At 33.7% G+C, this 22,147-nt stretch overlaps 1 protein-coding gene across 29 annotated transcripts in view; it reads left to right on the top strand.

Moving 5' to 3' along the window:
• Positions 1 to 21,893, top strand: part of ERBIN (erbb2 interacting protein) — a 128,129-nt gene extending 106,236 nt beyond the window's left edge. For 5 of the 29 annotated variants that reach the window (XM_082723028.1, XM_082723029.1, XM_082723025.1 and 2 more), the window contains 8 exons: positions 1,039 to 1,153; positions 3,171 to 3,354; positions 5,672 to 7,217; positions 14,104 to 14,223; positions 16,939 to 17,067; positions 18,381 to 18,473; positions 18,935 to 19,009; positions 19,820 to 21,893. In XM_082723028.1, the coding sequence (XP_082579154.1) occupies positions 1,039 to 1,153; positions 3,171 to 3,354; positions 5,672 to 7,217; positions 14,104 to 14,223; positions 16,939 to 17,067; positions 18,381 to 18,473; positions 18,935 to 19,009; positions 19,820 to 19,927 (2,370 nt within the window). In that variant the 3' untranslated portion in view covers positions 19,928 to 21,893. Of the gene's footprint in view, positions 1 to 1,038; positions 1,154 to 3,170; positions 3,355 to 5,671; positions 7,218 to 11,475; positions 11,620 to 14,103; positions 14,224 to 16,857; positions 17,068 to 18,380; positions 18,474 to 18,934; positions 19,010 to 19,819 lie in introns of all 29 variants that reach the window. The other 24 variants (XM_082723041.1, XM_082723040.1, XM_082723037.1 and 21 more) reach the window with 8 other exon arrangements.
• The last annotated feature ends 254 nt before the right edge of the window (positions 21,894 to 22,147 follow it).

The raw sequence follows: 22,147 nt of genomic DNA, 5'->3' as shown, positions 1-22,147 counted from the left end.
TGAGCCACCCAGGCGCCCCCAGCTTTTGCATTATTAAGTATTGAATAGGAATCAACAGAAGAAGACACTTTCATGACATGCGAAAAATCAGATGAAATTCAATTTTCCTGGCACATAGCCACAGGCATTTGTTCACATATTGCCTGTAGCTACTTGAGTGCCACAGTGGCAGAGTTGAATAGTTGAGAGACTTAAGGGCCTCGAAATGTAACATATTTATGATCTGGCTTTTTTACTGAGATTGTTTTCTGACCCTGGTCCATATCTTTATTATGTCATCTATGAGTAATCGCAAGTCTTAGTACTTTTAACAGAACAATGTTTAAGAGTTTTTATTTTCATCATATTATTTATTTATTTTCATCATTTGGAATAATAATTAAATCTGCAAAAGCTCTGTTTTTTATATACAGTATTTGCAATGTTAAAATATTTCTATAAATAGTTGTCACCACCATGTCCTTTTGTTCACTACGCCTTTCACTTAATCACTCAGTGGCAGATAATCTGGGACTTTCATCAAATATTAGAGAAAAATTCATGGAAAATAATAAAAAATTCTCTCTTCAAATTGGTCAGAAATTGCCATTAACTCATTTTCGTAAAAGAACTCCTCAGTCCTTCTGACTCCTTGCAACTTGATAATTTTGGAGGGAATAAATGTGAGAATTAGGAAGAGACTTTTGGTTGGAATACCTCTAAACTGAATTTTTCAATGACAGAGATTGTGCTTTATTCATTTTTATTTCTCTAACACTTGGCAGAGTACCAGGCACATTATAATCATTAATATACTTGAATTAAAACCTATCATGAAGTATTATTCCATAGCCACTTTGACATATTTAATAATTGCCACAGTTTTATTGCCATATCTTGAAAAACTTAAATTATATACTAGTTTTAGTTGCTGTTACCATAAAAAGGTTTTTTCCATGTTCTAAGTATTCTTTTCTCTTTGAAGTTCTTATGACTTAATATATATTCTTTCAAAGAAACCAAAGTTTATTTAAATACTTTCTTCTTTCTTTAAATTAGGAATCTGAAGAACTTTCTTCTGATGAAGAGATGAAAATGGCAGAGATGCGACCACCATTAATTGAAAGCTCTATTAACCAGCCAAAAGTGGTAGCTCTTAGTAATAACAAAAAAGGTTAGATGTTGAAAGCACTAGGAATAGAAATGGGCTGAATTTATCAAATTTATAATTTTTTAAAATAAATTTCACTAAAAGTCATTATATTATTTAGAATACTTTTTTGAAACAATTTTTAAAATATGCCTTCCTAAAAGGTCTGTTCTTTATCCCTCTTGTTTTTTAAAGAAGACCCTTATTAGATATTTTCTCTTCCCTCATGCAAGGTTATGTATGAGGGCATGGGCTTTATAGACAGAAAAACCTCTGTTGTGATTCTGTTTTTGCTGCTTATTTGTTGGGTAACCCTTGAGCTGCTTAATTTTATGCATATGAACTTATCTAACTTGACATACATTGAGGCTCATGAAGTAGTTTGTGAGTATCAAATGTGCTAGATTATTCAGTGTACTTAGATCTAGCACAATACCTGATGTAGAATAGATGCTTGTTATTTTATCTGTCCTGGAACTCTTTTTAAACCATCCTCACACCCCAGCCATTTTTTTTCTTGTAATAGAATCTCTGACTCTTCTTAGACATGAAAGGGAACTTGAAGGATATCTATCCCTTCTTTTCACCCTTCCTTCACTCCTCCCCCCAGTGCCTGAACGTGTCTGTATTATCTCTACCAAATATTCATCCAGTCTTTGCCTTTATGGCATTAATGAAACTTACATCAAGGTGCCTCGAGATAGTTTGGTTTTCATAATAATAGTGATAGTGATATCTGTTTGAGTACTTACTAGTTCCTGCTTACTGTGCTATCTAACCGCACAAGGAAGTTGAAGAGGAAGAATAATATCTAGGAAAGAACTTATCTAGAAAAGAAAGGAATAATATCTGGGAAAGAAAGCCATCTTGCTTAACAGTATTTTAAAAATTAAGACTCCAGCGCCCAGATACCTTAAAGTTGAGTATAGAAAGCCCCATGTACTATTATTGCCAACTGTAAAGAAAATCCAGACTACTCAAACTGTGCCCCTAAGATATTTGGAGCAGAAAAAATATCTTTAATTCATATAATCTCCTTTGACTCTCTCTGTATATACTATTTCTGTGATGTGGGTAAAATTTCATTAACAGTCTTCAGGGTTGTAAAGATATTAAATCATTTCGTTTTTTCATTTTGTTTTTAAGTAAGCTTTTTTCCCAGCCTGGAGCTTGAACTGAAGACCCTGAGATCAGGAGTTATATGCCCCACTGACTGAGCTAGCCAGGTGCCCCAAGTTACTATCTTTTTTATCATTACTTTTAAAAATATAATACTTTATGATAGTACCTGCCTATAATGGCATATGAATATTGTCTATTTCTGATTATATAAAAAACAAAAGCCATCTCATATATTGATCATTTTTTTAATATATAATTCTTTGAAATGGTTTAAAAATAGCAGGAGAGAGCTCACCTTGTGAACTTTCTTGATTTCTTCGGTGTTTTTTTTAATTGACTGTATTGCCCATTTTTATTTTCAGAATAGATTAAAACAATTTCATACTTACATGAAATAATCTCTTCCCCAGGTTACAAATCTAGGCTGTGAACTCTACTGTTTATTCTTTGTTTTTATGTCTTTTTGAAGTTGTGAATGAGGGGGTACCTGGCTGGCCCAGTTAATAAAGTATGCAATTCTTGATCTTTAGGTTGTGAATTCAAGCCCCATGTTGGGTGTAGGTCCTACTGAATAAAATACTGTGAATGAGTGGAAGAGCCTTATTCACTAAAATTAATTGATGGCCTTAGAAAAACTTTGTATAATATAATCTTGTCAGTAGTTAAAACTGAATCAAATTCTGGATAATCTTAACATAGATTATATTTGTCAAAAACTTAAAGGTATCATGAGTTTTAAATTATTTAATCTTTGTGTATATTAGGACTGAATTTTCAGAAGTGCTTTTATTTATCTTCTAATCCATAGAATTCTTTATATATTGAACCAGGACAATATAAATGTCATTTGTCATTACTGCAAAGTATTAAACGCAAATCCTTAGTGACTTTATCAATAGCTTAAGTTTTTGTATTTCAGATGATACAAAGGATACAGATTCATTATCGGATGAAGTTACACACAATAGCAATCAGAATAACAGCAACTGTTCTTCTCCATCTCGGATGTCTGATTCAGTTTCTCTTAACACTGATAGTAGTCAAGATACCTCACTTTGCTCTCCAGTGAAACAAACTCATATTGGTATTAATTCCAAAATCAGGTTTGTGAACATCTTAATAGAATAATTTATTTATACAGTAGAGATAATAAGGCAAATAAATATATATGACTAAAACAAACCAGATTTCACAAATTAATATTATAGAAGTAGTTCAGGTAGTATATGATTTCTTCCCCATTTTATCACTACTTATTTAGGTTTGCTACGTTTTCATTTGTAATAGTTTTTTTTTTTTTTTAAGATTTTATTTATTTATTTGACAGACAGAGATCACAAGTAGGCAGAGAGGCAGGCAGAGAGAGAGAGAGGAGGAAGCAGGCTCTTTGCAGAGCAGACAGCCCGATGTGGGGCTCGATCCCAGGACACTGGGATCATGACCTGAGCCGAAGGTAGAGGCTTTAACCCACTGAGCCACCCAGGCGCCCCCATTTGTAATACGTTTTTAAGTGGGAAAGAAAAAGCATCTGGCTACATCAGTTGGAATACCATGTGACTTTTGATTTTGAGGTTATAGATTCAAGCCTCACATGGGGTATAGAGATTACTAAAAAAATAAACTTCTTTTTAAAAATGGGGAAGAAAGAATTTAAAATATTCTAATTCTCTTCATTAAAAAATTGGACACTGTAACAGTATTTTTAGATATTAAAACAAACATGTTTAGAGTAATTCAAGTTGAAATGGGTATTTTTTAGATACTCATATTTTTAAAGATTTTTATTTATTTATTTGACAGAGAGCAAGATCACGAATAGGCAGAGGGGCAGGCAGAGAGTGAGAAGCAGGCTCCCCGCTGAGCAGAGAGCCTGATGCAGGACTCAATCCCAGGACCCTGAGACCATGACCTGAGCCAAACAGAGGCTTAACCCACTGAGCCACACAGGTGCTCTGTTACTCATTTTTGAAGAGTGCCATTAAAGGGCATTCAGTACTTTTAACTACTTCTGTATCTTTGAATTAGCCCCAAATTTGTAGGTCAGACTCTAAACAAGACTTAATTCCTATAGGCTAAAATTAGCTGAAGTTTAAAACAACTGTTATTTGGGCTTTCAAAATACTTGGCTATCAAAATAAGATGTGTTGTTTCACCTTCATGTTAATGTATCAGCTAGGTGCTTATTAGAAAGATTTGGGTTACTACTGAACCCAAAGCTTACTGTATGGATAATTTTTAGAGTAAAATGGTTCTTAAATTCCAGACACAGTTAAGTCAAATTTTGTTTGTGCTGATTTGTATTGTTGTAGAAGGAAAATAAATTTTATGTCACAAAATGAGTTTAGCTATTACGTACTTATGAATAATTATTTCTGCCCTCTGAATTTGAGGCTGAGACCTAGTGTGGTAAGAATAATTTTTATAACCTCTTAGATGTTAAGATAATGATTAATTTTTGAAGTAATGTTTCCAGTATTTTGTTGGGAAATAGTTTTAGTATTTTATAAATTTTATAAATTTTATAAATAAATTTTATTTATTTCATTACCCAAAGTTTTTTGGGTAATGAAATAAAGGGTATCAAAGGGATATATCCACAACTTTGTTGTATTTCTGTAATGAATATAGTCTGTTACCTAATGGGAAGATCAATCCTAAGGAATATTTGTTAAACATAACTTGAATACTTATGCAAGAGGGCACAAATATGATTTCATATTTGTGTGAAATATAAGTAGGTTTATTTCCACAAAGCAGAAATAAAATGTTTTCTGTAATTTTAAAATAGCACATTTATAAATATTTGCCAAATACAATGAAATAACTTAGAAGAGTGATTAGATTTAGTTTTGCTTTTGATCTTCAGATTTTTTTCAGTCTGTATTGTTTAGTTTTATTTTTTAAATCACCATACAATGAAACTGACTTCTTGGGGCACCTGGGTGGCTCAGTGCGTTAAAGCCTCTGCCTTCAGCTCAGGTCATGATCCCAGAGTCCTGGGATTGAGCCCCGCATAGCGTTCTCTGCTCAGCAGGGAGCCTGCTTTCTCCCCTCTCTCTCTGCCTGCCTCTCTGCCTGCTTGTGATCTCTGTCTGTCAAATAAATAAATAAAATCTTAAAAAAAAAAAAAAACTAACTAACTTCTTGTTGAGTTCTGTAAGTTTATTTTTTTAGTATAACCTACCTACTTTTTTTTTTTTTTAAGATTTTATTTATTTATTTGACAGGGTCCTGGGATAGAGCCCTACATCGGACTCTCTACTCAGTAGGGAGCCTGCTTCTCTGGTTCTCTCTCTCTCTCTCTCTGCCTGCCTCTCTGCCTACTTGTGATCCCTGTGAAATAAATAAATAAAATCTTTAAAAATAAAGAAAAAGAACCTGAGCTTTATGATGTTTGTGATAAAATTATCTTTGTTTTAGACAAGAAGATGAAAATTTTAACAGCCTCTTACAAAATGGAGATATTTTAAATCATTCAACAGAAGAAAAATTCCAGCTTCATGATAAAAAAGACATTAACTTACCTGAATATGATTTGAATATTGAAGAGCGATTGGTTCTTATTGAGAAAAGTGTTGACTCAGCAGCCACATCTGATGAATCTCACAAACTAGACCATATCAATATGAATCTTAATAAACTTGTAACTAATGATACATTTCAACCAGAGATAGTGGAAAGATCAAAGACACAGGATATAGTGCTTGGAACAGACTTTTTAAGCATTAATTCTAAAGGAGAAGCTGAGCCCTTGGAAAATGGAAATAAGTATTCTAATCTGGAATGTGTAAATAAGATAAATGGACATTCTGAGGAAACTCCACAGTCTGCTAGGAGGACTGAACCACATGGCACTGATTCTTCTGTTGATATGGGTGTTTCCAAAAGCACTGAAGATCTCTCTCCTCAGAGAAGTGGGCCAATTGGATCTGTTGTGAAATCTCATAGTATAACTAATATGGAGACTGGAGGGTTAAAAATCTATGACATTCTTAGTGATAATGGACCACAGCAGCCAAGTGCAACAATTAAAGTAACATCTACTGTTGATGGAAAAAATATTGTCAGGAGCAAGTCTGCTACACTTTTGTATGATCAACCATTGCAAGTATTTACTGGTTCTTCTTCATCTACTGATTTAATATCAGGTACAAAGGCAGTTTTCAAGTTTGATTCAAATCATAATCCTGAAGAGCCAAATATAATAAGAAGCCCCACAGTAAGTGGCCCACAACCTATGCCTCAGATGTACGGTCCTCCTCAGTATAACATCCAGTACAGTAGCAGTGCTGCTGTTAAGGACACTCTGTGGCACACCAAACAGAATCCCCAAATAGATCACGTCGGTTTTCCTCCTCAGCGCCTTCCTAGATCAGAGAGCACAGAAAGTCATAGTTATGCTAAACATTCTGCCAATATGAATTTCTCTAACCATAACAATGTTCGGGCTAATACTGGATACCATTTACATCAGAGGGTTGGTCCAGGAAGACACGGTGAAATGTGGGCCATCTCACCAAACGACCGACTCATTCCTGGAGCAACTCGAACTACGATTCAGCGACAAAGTAGTGTTTCCTCTACAGCTTCTGTAAATCTTGGTGAATCAGGTCCCACAAGGCGGGCCCAGATTCCTGAAGGAGAATATTTATCATACAGAGAGTTACATTCAGCAGGAAGAACTCCAGTGATGTCAGGATCACAAAGACCTCTTTCTGCACGAACATATAGCATCGATGGTCCAAATACATCAAGGCCTCAGAGTGCTCGACCCTCCATTAGTGAAATACCAGAGAGAACTATGTCCGTTAGTGATTTTAATTATTCACGGACTAGTCCTTCAAAAAGACCAAATGCAAGGGTTGGTTCTGAGCATTCTTTATTAGATCCTCCAGGAAAAAGTAAAGTTCCTCATGATTGGAGAGAACAAGTACTACGACACATTGAAGCCAAAAAGTTAGAAAAGGTAATTAAATATGAATTTTTTATTTTCCTTTCTATAAAATTATTTTTCTTAAAAATATTTGGTATTCTTTGTTTCTTAAGGTGAAACAATATACTCTGAATTACTGAATATATACTTATATTTGAGGATTTTATTCTTGGTACTTACAACAGAGTTCAAGTTTAGACTTAGCCAGTCTCAAAACAACTGAGATGGTAGGATATGCTTCTTTTCTGTTTCTTACTCCCCAGTGTTTCCTAATAAGCTAAAATGCATTTCATATGTTTAGTGTATATCTTTTTTAGACTGTGCCATACATACTGTAAATAATACATGCATCTGCATGTATACCTCTGTTTAGCATTTTCTGATCTCCCTCTCTCATCTATTAATAATTATTGGTTATGTAACTATGTGTACGAAAATAGTAGTCTTACTATATAATTAGCAGAATAACAAGAAATATCCTAAATGTAAATATTTTATCTAAGATTTTTTTTCCCAGTCAATGTTTTAAGACTAACACTGTCACTGACACAGATGGCTTCTAGCATGGCATTTACTCTTGACTTTCCTGAACTGCATTTCTGACCTATCTAAAATCAGATGTCTTTGGCTCTAATGAAGTTTGGAAATCATTGGTAAAATAACTTAAGATCATGTTTAGCTTATTTGTTTGTAAAAACAGCTAAATGTATACAACCTCAATTAGTCATTTAAAAAACTTCCTTAGGTCCAGTTTTTCAAAAATGAATGCCTAAAATATGATTAGTACCATGTATCAATTCACATGAACCTCTGCTTACCATTGTTAGCTCTTTTCAATACTATCACCTTAAAATAGCTGAACATCTAATGGCCTTGAATCATACTCATCCATTTTGTCTCATCTGTAGCTGTACTTATTATTGAGGCTCTTCGAACTTGTGTGCTTTTTCTAAGGAATTTAGAAATTACTTTTATTTTTTTTTGAAGATTTTATTAATTTATTTGACAGACAGAGATCACAAGGCAGGCAGAGAGGCAGGCAGAGAGAGAGGGGGAAGCAGGCTCCCCGCTGAGCAGAGAACCCAACTTGGGCTTGATCCCAGGACCCTGGGATCATGACCTGAGCTGAAGGCAGAGACTTCAACCCACTGTGCCACCCAGGTGCCCCAAGAATTTGGAAATTACTTAAGCAAAGGAGTACCATCGCTGTTTTGTAACAAAACTCCTGGAGTTATTATGGAACTAGAAGGAGGAAGGGCTATAAGTATGGTTTGTTTTGCTTTGCTTTGTTTTGAAGAGAAGGAAGAGGCTATAGTTAAGTTGATTAAAAATAAGAAATGTATTGATGGAATTGAGACAAAGACAAGAATTCAAGAGACAGTTTCGAAACAGACTCTAGAATAGTTTACTTGTGATTGGAATATTCCTCTATTAAGTGTCTGAGGAAAAGGAATTAAGCTTGAGTGGTACCTTGAATAACTGTTTGTTGGAAATGCCAACATAGAGAATGAAGAGCAGATTTGGTGAAGAGATGAATTCGGTTATCATTATATTCTGTGTAGTTCATATCTCAGGTGCTTGTTCTCCCAGTACTTTCCTGTTTGATGGAGATGTACCTAGACTTGAGTACATAGGAAGCAAGTAGCAGCTACCCTCTGTTCATTGTACCTCTCTGCTTTTTATATTTAGAAATTGACCATTCAGTTACTTCAGGAGTACATGACAGTAATTTCCCAGTTTTGCCCACTGATAATTTAGAGGTGAGGATTAGTCCAGTGAAACTAAGAAAAGCCTTGTGAGGACACAGAGCAACATGATTTAGACTACCAAACTTGAAAGCATTGGTTAAAAATGATGGAGGGTGAATGGGGAATCTTTTTGCTTCTCTGCAATTCCTTTTCCTCCCCCAAACATAATTCTTATGGTCTAGTAGATATTTGAAAATATTTCACAATGCCTGCCCCACCTCTAGAAGTAAGTCCCCAAATCAGAAGTTGCTACTTTGCCCTCCTTAATGCTTAGCATTAATTAAAAAAAAAAATAGATAAATTATTGCAGCTTACTTGCTTTTTTAACCTTCTGTTAGTAACTCCTCCTTCCCTTCACTGCAACAAACTATACCTGGAACCCAAACATATAAATAGATCTCACCTTATCCTTCTGAAGACTTATCTAATTAAATTAATAATTCTGGTAAGAAGCACTCAACCAGAAGAACATCATTAACATAATATGATAATTTCCACATTTAGTTGCTACTATACAAATATTAGCATGGAGTGAATAGCAGTGCCCAGGACATATTCCTTAATTGAGCTCTGCACAAATGTGTTGTGCTGTGACAGGGTGCAATTTTTTTTTTTTTTTAAGATTTTATTTATTTATTTGACAGGCAGAGATCACAAGTAGGCAGAGAGGCAGGCAGAGAGGGAGAAGCAGGCTCCCTGCTGAGCAGAGAGGCCCGATGCGGGGCTCGATCCCAGGACCCTGGATCATGACCTGAGCCGAAGGCAGAGGCTTTAACCCACTGAGCCACCCAGGTGCCTCGACAATGCAATTTTATGTAGGTGTCTATGCACAGGCCTGAATTCACAGGCCTGGACCTTTCTGAGCTTCAGCCCTCTTAGTCAGCGACATATTTATTTACAAAACCAGTGCCCAGGACATATTCCTTAATTGAGCTCTGCACAAATGTGTTGTGTTGTGACAGGGTACAGTTTTATGTAGATGTCTGTGCACAGTCCTGAATTCACAGGCCTGAACCTGTTCTGAGCTTCAGCCTTCTTAGTCAGTGACATATTTACAAAAACTCTAGATATGTTCAAAGATGTCCTAAAAAGCTTTGTTCCAGGATCTACATATAATTAAAAAGGGTCATTTGGACCATCAAGTTAAGAGCATGATAAAACTATTTGTAGTACTTCAGTGTGTGTTGTTTATGTTTCTATGTGTGATTTTGTGTATAGTTTCTTTATTTTTACATTATAATCAAATGTTTTGGGTATCTCTGAATTTCCTCTGCCAAGTCCTAATTGCTTGTGAAATGGTCTGGGAAAGCATAGGCATGGCCTATTAAGTTTAGCTTTTTCTTTAGTCATTACTTTGGAATCCACAAAAAAACCAAAAGTGTACATTGTAATTTGGCACATTAAGTTTTCTTAGTATTAGAGATCAACTTCATAATCTGCAGAACATATATGTATTCCCTAGGAATAATATAGAAATGCTTGTTAGCCATTTCTGTATTTCTTGATAACAAGCCATGCTCAAAATATGGTTGCTCTCGGTTTGACCATAAGACTCTCATATTCAGGGACTCCACACAAAGGAAGAGCATGTAACAGCTCTGGGGATTAATAAGCAGGAAGAATGAAAATCAGGCATTGTGTTTATTGAGGTTCATTTCTCAGGCAGCTCTGGGATTGGTGATAAGGGATTCATCAGTGTAAGGATTTCATCAGTGGTTCTTCCAAGTTTAAGCAGCAAATACACAAAATTAGATCTTAAGTATCTATTTATATGAATGGGAGAAACCGTTTTTAAAAGTACATTGTCTAACTTTTTTCCCGTTTAACTATAGAGCAGTGGGAGCCTTCTGTTATATCCTAAAACTTTATGTATATGTTCAACTTTTTTCTAACTTTAGACATGTTTCTAAGGGAATTTTTTTAAGAAATTACCTTAGACATGTTTCTAAGGGAATTTCTAAGGTAATTTTTTTTTTTTAGAAATTATAGTGGTCAGGAGCCAAGTGTGTTTTGCAGACTTATGCTATGAATGTATGTATGTTTAAATGCTCCATTTATTTAATAATGATATAAAATTCTATAAAATGAAGCAGACTCTAGAAATCCAGTTTAAGTTAGAAATAACTGGTTGGTAAAAATGTATCTTTATAAAAAAATTAGCTTGTGTTCCATATATAACTACATATGTACACATACGTCTAGGTATGGCATCAATTTCTCTTTTCTGACAAACTTCTAATAAGATGAGTTAGGAGTAAAGGAAATGATAGCATCATAAAAAGCCACTGTTTGCTTGTACTTTCTTCTTTAGTGTTTAAACATGTGAATGGTTGGATTTACATGTACTTTATGTGTATATGTGTATGTTGTCATGTAAATATATGGTAAATAGTGCCAATTTCTTGCAGTGGCACTTAAAATTTGATGCATGATATTCCTGCGTGGTATTGGGGTTACTTATAAATACGTCTTTGTACATAACATGTCTTGTGAATTTTGCATGCTACACTAATCTCTGTTAAATCTATCCCCTCTTTATTCAGAGCATGCTGTCAAGGTCCTTTAATTCCAATTTTACTGCTGTAAGCAACTTTCACTATGGCAGCTCTAGGGATCTGCATGGCAGCCAAGGCAGCCTTGCCTTGAGTGTTGCAGACGGAAGAGGTTCTGGTGGGCACATTTTTCGAGTGAGTACCTGCAGTAGACCAGTACTTTTAGTACACAGAAGGAAAAAAAAAAAACCCACATTTTATTGTTTTCCCATTTCTAGAAAATAAGTTTTTATGGTGGGTTAGATATCTTGATTACCTTCTAGTTCTTCCATGGCTTAATTCTGAAACTCCCTGCAAAGTTGATTTAGTATTTATTGCTTAAGTTTCTTTGGTTATAAGCTAAGGATGTAATATACTCTTGTTTATGTAAATAGGGATGAGCAATTGAAATAACCGAGTGTTGTTGTTTTTTTAATTATTATGCTTTGTGGTGTTTTCACTTAATAAAATTTGTTAGTCTCCAAAATTCAAGTTTAAAGGCTGTGCTATATATATAGTACACAGAAGTGTTGTGGGGAAGAATAATTTTTAGTTTAGTAATTTAGAATTGGCAAATGAGAATCACTACCTGGAAGTAAGTTTAATCACAATTCACTGAATCTGATTAAATACAAGGCTGGAAAAATTGTAATAAGTACCAATGAAAAGGCAAAACCCAAATCCTTTATTATACATGTTTCAGTGTAGTCATTAATGATGAAGAAGGAAGGTTTATTCTTCTAATGAAAGTTAAGGGTAGGTGATAAGAACAGCAGAGAAGGAGAAAGAACCGAACAACTCTGGTATGGCTCTATTTTAAGATTTTTCTCTTCATAACAGCTTAAGGTGGTAGCATGGCCTATAAATAAATATTTATTTCTTCCCCTTACCTTCCATTCTGAAAAGATTTTTCTCCTTCTACAACATTATTTTGTCTCTTTCCCCTAGTTTTATTTCCATACTGACTCTGCTTACTTCTGGATCCTTGCCTTATCCCAAGGGTACTCATCACCAACCCCTTTTTAATACACTGCTGGCTTTGCATTGTTGTGTTCTAGGACAAGAGTGGTCTCCCGGATTCACTTTGCTGTGGCTGGACCTCACCTTTCTTGCTGTGCCATCTGTTTCTGTGTTAGAGTCCTAGCAATTGTTTTGTAATTTATCACTTTGAAATGGAGAGAGAAGAGAGATAGCTATTAAGCCCTGAATTTCTGGTACTCATTCCAGCTGAAACCACAGAGTGAAGACCAGGGGCTTTTATTAACTCAAATAATCTTTATTGTCATCTGGAACGATTGTTTTTCCAAACTCTTAAACAGTGATATTTTTTGTTTATTATTCTTAAACTCATAGCCTTTGACTTTGTTGCATTTTGCTTTTTCATTCATAATATATTTGTTCTTTTAAAAACTAGATAAGGTTACATATTCAGACTTGAATTTAAACTTCAAGCTATGACCTAAGTTGATTACTGTGTATTCCGAAAGCACATCTCAAAAATGGGGAAGGAAGGCAAAATATTCATTGCATAAATACACAAAATTAGATCAAACCAAATCTAAAAATGCTTATCAGTGCTTTGAACCAGCAACTAAACAGCACATGATAGCTCTATTGCAGATAAAGTTTCTTAGATTAAGTCACAAAGCCCTTAGGCTTATGTGTATACTGTGGCATATCATAATGAAGTAGATTTCAGATTATTTTTCAAAATGATGATGTAGTGTATACATAGCTGTGTTGCTAGCCACATATTGTTTTGAAAGTAACAATAGTGCTATTCATCACGGTCCCTTCAGTTTTTAAAAATATAGCTGGGTGTGTTTAGAACTAAATTAAAATGAAAAGTATGGGCATCTTGCTTCCTAGCATATTATAAAAAAATATATTCAGAGACAATGAGCTATTGAGTTTGTTTTTTCTCTAAAGCTATCAGTGAGATAAACTATAAGGATATTATTGACATACAAAAATACAAACTCTAGTTAATTTTTTAAAAATTCATCAAAACATTGGTTTTAAAAATACTGAGCTGTCCAATACTAATGTGATAGAATTAAGCTTAAGTGAATTTTAGAAGACTGTGTGTTTATTGGTACTGCCCATCATTAATAAGAAAATCTGGGTGGGCACTGTGCTATTAAAAGAATAGCAGTTTTGGGGGGGGGGGGTTAAGGGAAAAAAAGACTTTGTAGTCTCAACAGGAGTAAATTTTAGTTGCTCTTAAAATTTGGGACTTTTAACTTTTATTAATAACTAAATTGTTCACATTGTTAAAAGCTAGGTATTACTATAAATAAAACTAAATACATCATGAAGAAATAGCTTAACAGTGTTGAATGTACTGAGATATTTTTCCTGTTTTATTGAGATATAATTGGCATATCATATGGTATTAGTCCAAAGTGTACATCATAATGATTTTTTATAAAGAAATGATTACAACAAGTTTAGTTAATATCCATCATAAAGATACTAGTATTGATGGCAGTTATGATCATAATGTTTGACTTGGTTCTTCATCTTTCCACTACCTATAATATTTTTTCCTACTCTCCTTTCAATTGTCATCATCATCATTTTGGTTTCACATCTGAAAGAGCATTATTTGTTTACTTTTTATTTTCCCCTCATTTGAAGCATCCCCAGACATCCTGTCCAGGAGATCCTTGTCAAGATGATATATTCCTTTCAGGACAGCCGAACTACTCGTCAGCTACACTTAGTCACAAAGATGTTCCTCCAGACAGCTTGATGAAAGTAGGTGTTCAGGAAATAAATGAAGACATCTCTTTGAACTTGTTTTATAGCTTTTGAACTGGAAATAACTATGCTTAACAGTAAAAATAATGTTTTGAGGACTTTCCCTCCTTGATTAGTAAAGATTTTTAAAAACTAACTAGGAAATATGAAAGAGATTTTTACTCTGTTATTTCTTAGTTTAGTCAATGCTTTTTTCCCACCGTAGAAAATTATTTTATTGTTATTATTTCTCTACTGTCATCTGCTTATTTTATTGTTTCAGTCTGAGGCTTTTTAGCATCCTGATAGCAAACCTTTTGGAGAATTAAACATGAACCTGTCTTAAATTCTTCATTTGAGGATGTTTTACTATTATTAAAGGCATTTTAAAATACTTTAAATGTAATTAGAAATCACCTTGGAAGACTTTTTGTATGTGGTAGAGTAGATGATGATCGTATTCTTATGGCTTTTGTAACTAAAGCATCACTTAGAAAATTTACTTTTCTGTCACCAACACCAGATTGATAATTCTTTCCTTTAATATTCTCTCTCAGCTGTTCTTTCTCCTGATTCCATATTCCTAGTATAGCCCAATACAGTTTTGAAGCATACTTAATGTATTCTATAAAAACTTCCACACTGTTCTTGAGAGTGGGTACCCAGCCCTATAACATAAGTTCATACATAACTCTATGTTACCCTTTTTTTCTGTTTTTCTTTAATTGAGCTATGTTATTCAGTTTTTCTTTTTCTTTTTAATATCACATTTTGTAGTTTAGGTTATTGGTTTGTTTCATACTTTTATTCTCCTGAGCCATCTACTAATGATAGCTTAATATATTCCATGCGTATGTTTAACATTGATGTAAAATGTCAGGTACAACTCAGAGTCTAGATATCAGGCAGTCTTAGCATGGGTCAGAAGTAATTATTGTTTGGAAAATTTTCCCCAGAAGAAAAGTACTGAATCTGCACATAGGAGTAAGTGATACATGCTTGGAGAGAGTGAGTACAGTCCACAGAATTGTGCAGAAGTAATAAAGTGACAACACAACCAATTAAAGGCTCCTGCCAGATAATTGCTTCAAATCTACCATGTTCAACTAGTAAACAACCACAATTTTTAAAAAAAAAGATATAGGGATAATAGAGTACCTCATTCACTTTTTCTCCAATCAATGTAAGATTTGGCCTAGAGTGATGATATCTTTGCACTCTGTTAGAAATCTCCAGTTGGAAACTTTGTAAGTTTCCAAAGTCCAGAATTAACTAAGTTCTGAAGTGTAACACAGTAAAAAAGATAACTTTTTAAAGTAAAAATGTTCACTAAAGCCTAACTTCTTTGTTTCCTTCAGCAAGGTTCATATAACAAGAGCATGTAGTTATGAAACAATTACCATAATCTTTTCCCAAACTTTTCTACTTTGGGATAATTTTAGGATAATTTTTTGGGATAATTTAATTTTCAATATTTCTCTTACAGTTTTTCTATAATTCACTTGTGAATAAGATCACCTTTTTATTGATAATCAGTAAGAAGTTTTAAATGATTAATCTCTGAAAAATATCTCCCCTTCTATATAGCATTCTCTTTATATGCAAATATTTATAATCCAAATATAAACTTATTTTTCAGATAGTTTCCTCATACTAGCATAATTAGCCACATTTGCACAAAGGTGATTTTAAGTGTAAAATTCAGATTCAGTCTAAATGATGAGAAGCATTAAAATAAGGATAATTCTTTTTCTTTTTAAGGTTTTATTTATTTATTTGACAGATCACAAGTAGGCAGAGAGGCAGGCAGAGAGAGAGGGGGAAGCAGGTTCCCTGCTGAGCAAGGAGCCTGATGCAGGGCTCAATCCCAGGACCCTGTGATCATGACCTGAGCTGAAGGCAGAGGCTTAACCCACTGAGCCACCCAGGCGCCCCAAAACAGGATAATTCTTTAACAACAAAATATTTATCTCAAGATATTTTGTGTAGCTTGCAAAAAGTAAAATAGAATGTTAAGGTTTAAATTTTGTGATTACTGGTTTATGGAACTAACATTTAGAGAGTTTAAAAGTTGCCAACTGTTACACACACTCAAGAAGTAAATTAGTTTTCTACCATATAGCAGCATTAACTTGTTAATTCTGGAAAGAAAGAAATAAAAGGAAATAGAGTCAGATTAGGAAAAAAATCCTACCACAGAAATTGCTACTTTTGTTCAGAAGAAAACATGAACAAATGCATCTTCTGTGTATATGTGAGATGGAAAAATTTACCCTTTTAATGGGCTTAAATTTTAAAATTTTGACATAATTACCATTTTAACTTTTGGTTACTATAAGAAAAACAGGTCCATGCATATTGAACAGAAAAGCAGATAATTTTAAATGTTAAAATTTTAAATTTTAAAGTATTCCCTTTCATTTGAAACCTTTAAAGAGTGAAAATCTATCTGCAAGCATTTAAGCAAGTTTAGAATTAATAGCTTTTTTCTTTTAAAACTGCAAAATTAGAAAAAAATAGTGTGAGTGGCTTGATATTGTGCGATTTAGAATGTTAAACTCTAGTGCTTTATAATGTTCCAAGAAGAAAATCCAGATATTTGTAATGAGAGATTATTGTTGGTCATTTTAAGACACTTCGTGTTTTTCTTAGATGCCTTTGATTAATGGACAGATGGGCCAGCCCCTCAGGCCTCAGGCAAATTATAGTCAAATACATCACCCCCTTCCTCAGGCTTCTGTGGCAAGGCATCCCTCTAGAGAACAACTAATTGATTACTTGATGCTGAAGGTGGCCCACCAGCCTCCATATACACAGCCCCATTGTCCTCCTAGACAAGGCCATGAACTGGCAAGGCAAGAGGTAAGAATAATCAAGAATATTTGAACTATGAAACTAAGCTTTTAATGTACTTCATAGGATATTTAACTATTAGCAATAAATCCATATAGAATTTTAACATAGTTTTACCAATTTGTTGAAAGGTTTGGTTTCATATTAAGTTTATACGGTGTCAAACTTAATGGTTTAACTTGACTCCATGATCCCCTGTGTTCTGATTAGTTGACATAGGATTCAGGGTTTTGGATGTGATTTTTTTTTTTTCCTAAGGTGGTTGTTTATAAAAAACCATTTGATGAGACTCCAGTAATTAGATCTTCTTCAGGAATATGAATAGTAGACCATGAAACGTGACTGGCCTATTACGGTTTACTATTGTTGTTTTTTGTTTTTTTTTGTTTGTTTGTTTTTGTTTTTTTAAAGATTTTATTTATTTATTTGACAGAGAGAGAAATCACAAGTAGGCAGAGAGTCAGGCAGAGAGAGAGAGAGAAGCAGGCTCCCGCTGAGCAAAGAGCCCGATGCGGGGCTCGATCCCAGGACACGGAGATCATGACCTGAGCCTAAGGCAGCGGCTTAATCCACTGAGCCACCCAGGCGCCCTACTATTGTTGTTTGATACTGAGAGTTTGAAATTTGACTGTCCTCCAAACTATTTTGAGAATTCAGTCTTCCAAAGTACATAAAAAGTGACTAATCATACATTTACACGTTTTTATAGTTTATTGATAAAATAGTACTGTTAGAAAGTGAGGTAGAGAACATGTGCTTTGTTCGTTTTGGCTTAGTCTCTGGGGAAAGGAGTATTTTGTAACAAGTTTAGTTCTTGATCTTTTTTTATAGCATGGTTATAAAAATATTATCAGCTGATCATCAGTTCCAATGTCTTGGAAGCATATAAACGGGTTCAGGAAATGAGTTGATATCCAACAACCACCCGGGGATTTTTAAATATCTTATGAAGCCTCCAGGAAACAGTGATACTATGTAATTTAGATGTTTTACAGATAGAAACTGGCAGTAAGTTGATAGTAACTGTGTGCTCCATATCATTAAAATCCATGATACCTTAAAAAAAAAAAAAGATAGCGTCAGTAGTAATCGGTTGCCTATCCTTGTAAAATAGCAATAGGATAAGTTAGGAGCTATGCTTTATAATCCTAGCTGTGCCTTTAACTCACTAACTCATTAACATAATATTCCATGTCATGGTTTCCCTTCATATAGCTGAGTATTTATTTTAGATGAATCTTTATATATTTTACCTATAGTTAAATACTGTGTTGTAGCTTTTTCTGAAATATTAGTAATAGTTTATTTTCATATTAATTCAGATTCGAGTGAGAGTTGAAAAGGATCCAGAACTTGGGTTTAGCATATCAGGAGGTGTTGGGGGCAGAGGAAATCCATTCAGACCTGAAGACGACGTGAGTTTGTTTTTATGTCCTTGAGATTCTCATAAGGTTTTATTCACTATTGTCTCTTGTACATAAGTAAAAATCTAACAGATACTTATATAAATGTAGACAGATACCAACTTTTTTACTTCTCTCTGTATTGTTCAGCTTTCTGTTTTGAAATATGATCACTTCAAATTAATTGTTTGAGGAAAACAGATTAAACCCCCAGTTTTAAATGTTCATTACATTGTGAAGTGATTTTTAAATTTGGTTATTATATTTCTGCACATCTGTACTTTAAGAGAAGTCATTATACGCAAGTCAGAATTACCAGCACCAAAAATAACAATATTCAGAGAATATGGTGAGAAAACTTGTGCTATGGTTCAAGTATTTATATACTGTCAAAGAAAAATTGTTCCTTGTTATTCTGTCATTGATGCATACTGTTTTCCATTAAGTGTTTATCTTTTTTGTTGTTATTAAAGGGTATATTTGTAACAAGGGTACAGCCTGAAGGACCAGCATCAAAATTATTACAACCAGGGGATAAAATTATTCAGGTAACTAAGATACATCTTTTTATTATTTTCTTAATTTTTCATTTTATACGATCTGCTTTCTCATCAAGTAATTATTAAATGTCAGATTTTTAAAATAGTCCTTTTGTGAAGGTTATCACTAAATATTTGTGGATGAAAATAGTGGCATTTCCTATAGGCCACTTTCTAATATTTTCATAGTTGATCATATTTCTTCCTAGAACCTTGGAAAAACCACGGATATTTTTTAATACATATTCAGTATATCTTAGCATTTTGTTAGAGTTCAGGAATGTTAACTTCTTGAAAATAAGAACGTGAAGGAATCTTTTTGTTTGTTACAAGAATTAAAGAATTTAATTAATGTGAAGCACTTAGAACTGTGTCTGGTATGTAGTAAGACCTCAATAAATGTTAAGCCTAAATTATTAGAAGTGTAGTGTTTACCTGCTGGTCCAAGGCAATAGAAAGAGTAGGCCTTGCCCTCTGGTATCCTTGCATGTTGGTGACCTCATTTATGTTTTAGTGCATACACATTGAACACCATACCTGGCACTGTATTTTAGCCAGGTGCTTCCTAACATTGGGTTGCTGCATAAGAATCATCTGAAAACATAGACAAGATACAGATTCCTGGGTCCCACCTTCAGAGATTTTAATTTCGTAGATGTGGGCTAAGGCCCAGGAGTCTGCATGTGTTTTCCATAATTTTCCAGAATGATTCTTATTTTCTGCCAGGTTTATGCAGTACCAGCAGATATTTAAATGTACACATGCAAATAAATTACTATGAAATGTTTTTCTTAAAGACATTTTTCTTCTTTCCTCTAGGCTAATGGCTACAGTTTTATCAATATTGAACATGGACAAGCAGTGTCCTTGCTAAAAACTTTCCAGAACACAGTAGAACTCATCATTGTACGAGAGGTTTCCTCATAAGAATTGTGGACAAAAAAAGGGGGAAGGCAGCAAGATTTATTGGAAGATATTTGCAGGAGAAATTAATATTTTGACTATTTTTATATGTAAAGAAGAACTCAAAAAATTATGTTCAAATTTGTACATTAATGAAATAATGGAACTTGTGGTCAGAGGGAAAGAACCACTGTACAGTATATAGGGGAGACTGGTGAATTCATACCATATAAAAGTTCTTGTTAGGTTTTTAAACATAGCAATCAAGGCTACAAAAACAAACATATGTTGTTTTTGTATAGATTGTAGGTTTATTTTTGGATTTCATACACATGACTGAACTCTGTGCAAGGCTCTAGTTGGCCTTGATTGTAGCCCAGAGACAGATGGCAGAGCTTTCTGTCTCATAGCTTTTGTGCCCTTATTTTTATTCAACTCGTATTAATGTTTTTCTGCTGAAACTACTTGTTTTTAATGTGGGCAAGAGATTTGAAGTGTTGGTTTTTGCTATGTGCATATTGAATTGAAGAGCGAGTAGGTGAAGGTGGTGCTGGTGGGTTCACTTTCCAAGGCCAGATTAAAACAGTCACTTCCTATAAAAATCTGGAAGCAGAGATTGAAAAAGCTCTTAATGTGTTTTTATTAATAAAATAATGCAATAAAAAATGTAATGTCTTTTTAAAGAAATAAAATGACGGTAATTGCATTTTATGAGCTCTACAGGATCTGTTCTTGTCGTAGCCATTGACAATACATTTGCTACTGGTGATTCAATTTTTAATTTTTTAGTCACAGGAAATTTTTAACTCTTATGTAGATGCATGTCCATGCATTTTTTTTTGTGATATGGAAATCTCTTGATTTTTTTTTTCTTTTTGCAAATAGTAGTCCTTGCAATCTGTTTTATAATTAGTATTCCATTTTAATCTTAATTTATAATTTTTATTTTAAGCAGCACATGAAACTAAAATGGCCAGTTTTAAGATTGTGTTGCTATAACACAAAGTGTAAGCAGATTTAGGAAAGCCTCTGGATTTTGTTTGGTCTCACATTGCCTTGGTAAAGTAAAAGGAAACAGTACACATGGAGCTAGGAAACCAAAGTAAGTTTGTGAAATTGGCACAGTGATAGAGAATTGCTGTGGAGAGTTGTAGAGCAAAGGGATGGGTCCTTGAGGCCTACCAGTGTGTAAAGGTATTCAAATAAAGGGCTGTTCCTAAAGGTAACATTAAATGTGAACTCAACACTTCAGAGTCTTTAAAGGGTTTCTAAGTGTATCAGTGTAATAGAATAGTGTTTTACCACCAGCTGCCTTTGTTCTCATTAGTGTAACAAATATTTTATAGTTGTTTATCAATTTGTTTATCCAAACCATTAACTTTATTTGTTTCTGTTCTGTCTTGTAATTCAATAAAATTTGAATAACATGCAATGGTAAGAATTAATGCATGGTTATTTGGACCAGAAAAAAGTGCCACAGAAGACCAATAACTGTTTTTAGTCAAGGCTAACCTGGAGCCTTTCATTAGAGCAATATTCAGTTATTGCACTTCATTTTTAATTACTAAGAAATATAATTTTGGAATTTTTAATCTGTTATGCTTTGTTCTTCAACCTTGTTTTAATTAAGATTTTTATAGGACTAGCAAAAATGGCAATTTATATTATTTTTGCAAAAAAAGTTGAACCCGCTCTTTCTTGCTAGTCAGAATAAATAGGCAGTAATTTTCAAAAGATGTGAACTCAAATATTGCACTTCTTTCAAGATGTTATCACTTGGTTATTGTACTGTATAGTTTTAATAATATTGATTGAAACCCTTTAACAACTCTTTGTAAATTTTAACTCATTTTAGTTGTTTTTCAGTACTATTTACATAGGAATTGATTTTTATGGATATAGTAGAGGAAATGTGCTGTATTTTGATAAAATTCATTTACTGTATGCGTGTTGTAATCTCTAAAAAAAATAATGACAAACAGCTTCTTAAGACGAGCCTCGGTGTTCCCTTTATTCATAGTTTATTTTAAAATACTAATTTTGGCACACTTTTTAAAAATTTCAGACAATTTTTCAGTCACATTCTATTTTTAATAAGGAATACATAAAATAGATATAATGGTGACATTTTCAGCTATTTTATCTCTCATCAGATACACAGAGGTAATTTTGGAAAAGGAAATTTGCCACAAAAAATGATTGATTAGTGATCTAACCTTAAGTTAACTGTCTACACATTATGTT

Source organism: Mustela nivalis, assembly GCF_964662115.1.
Source record: "Mustela nivalis genome assembly, chromosome: 3".
Classification (NCBI taxonomy): Eukaryota; Metazoa; Chordata; class Mammalia; order Carnivora; family Mustelidae; genus Mustela; species Mustela nivalis.
The sequence above is the reverse complement of the archived record's forward strand: the minus strand, read 5'-3'. Positions and strand labels throughout refer to the sequence as shown.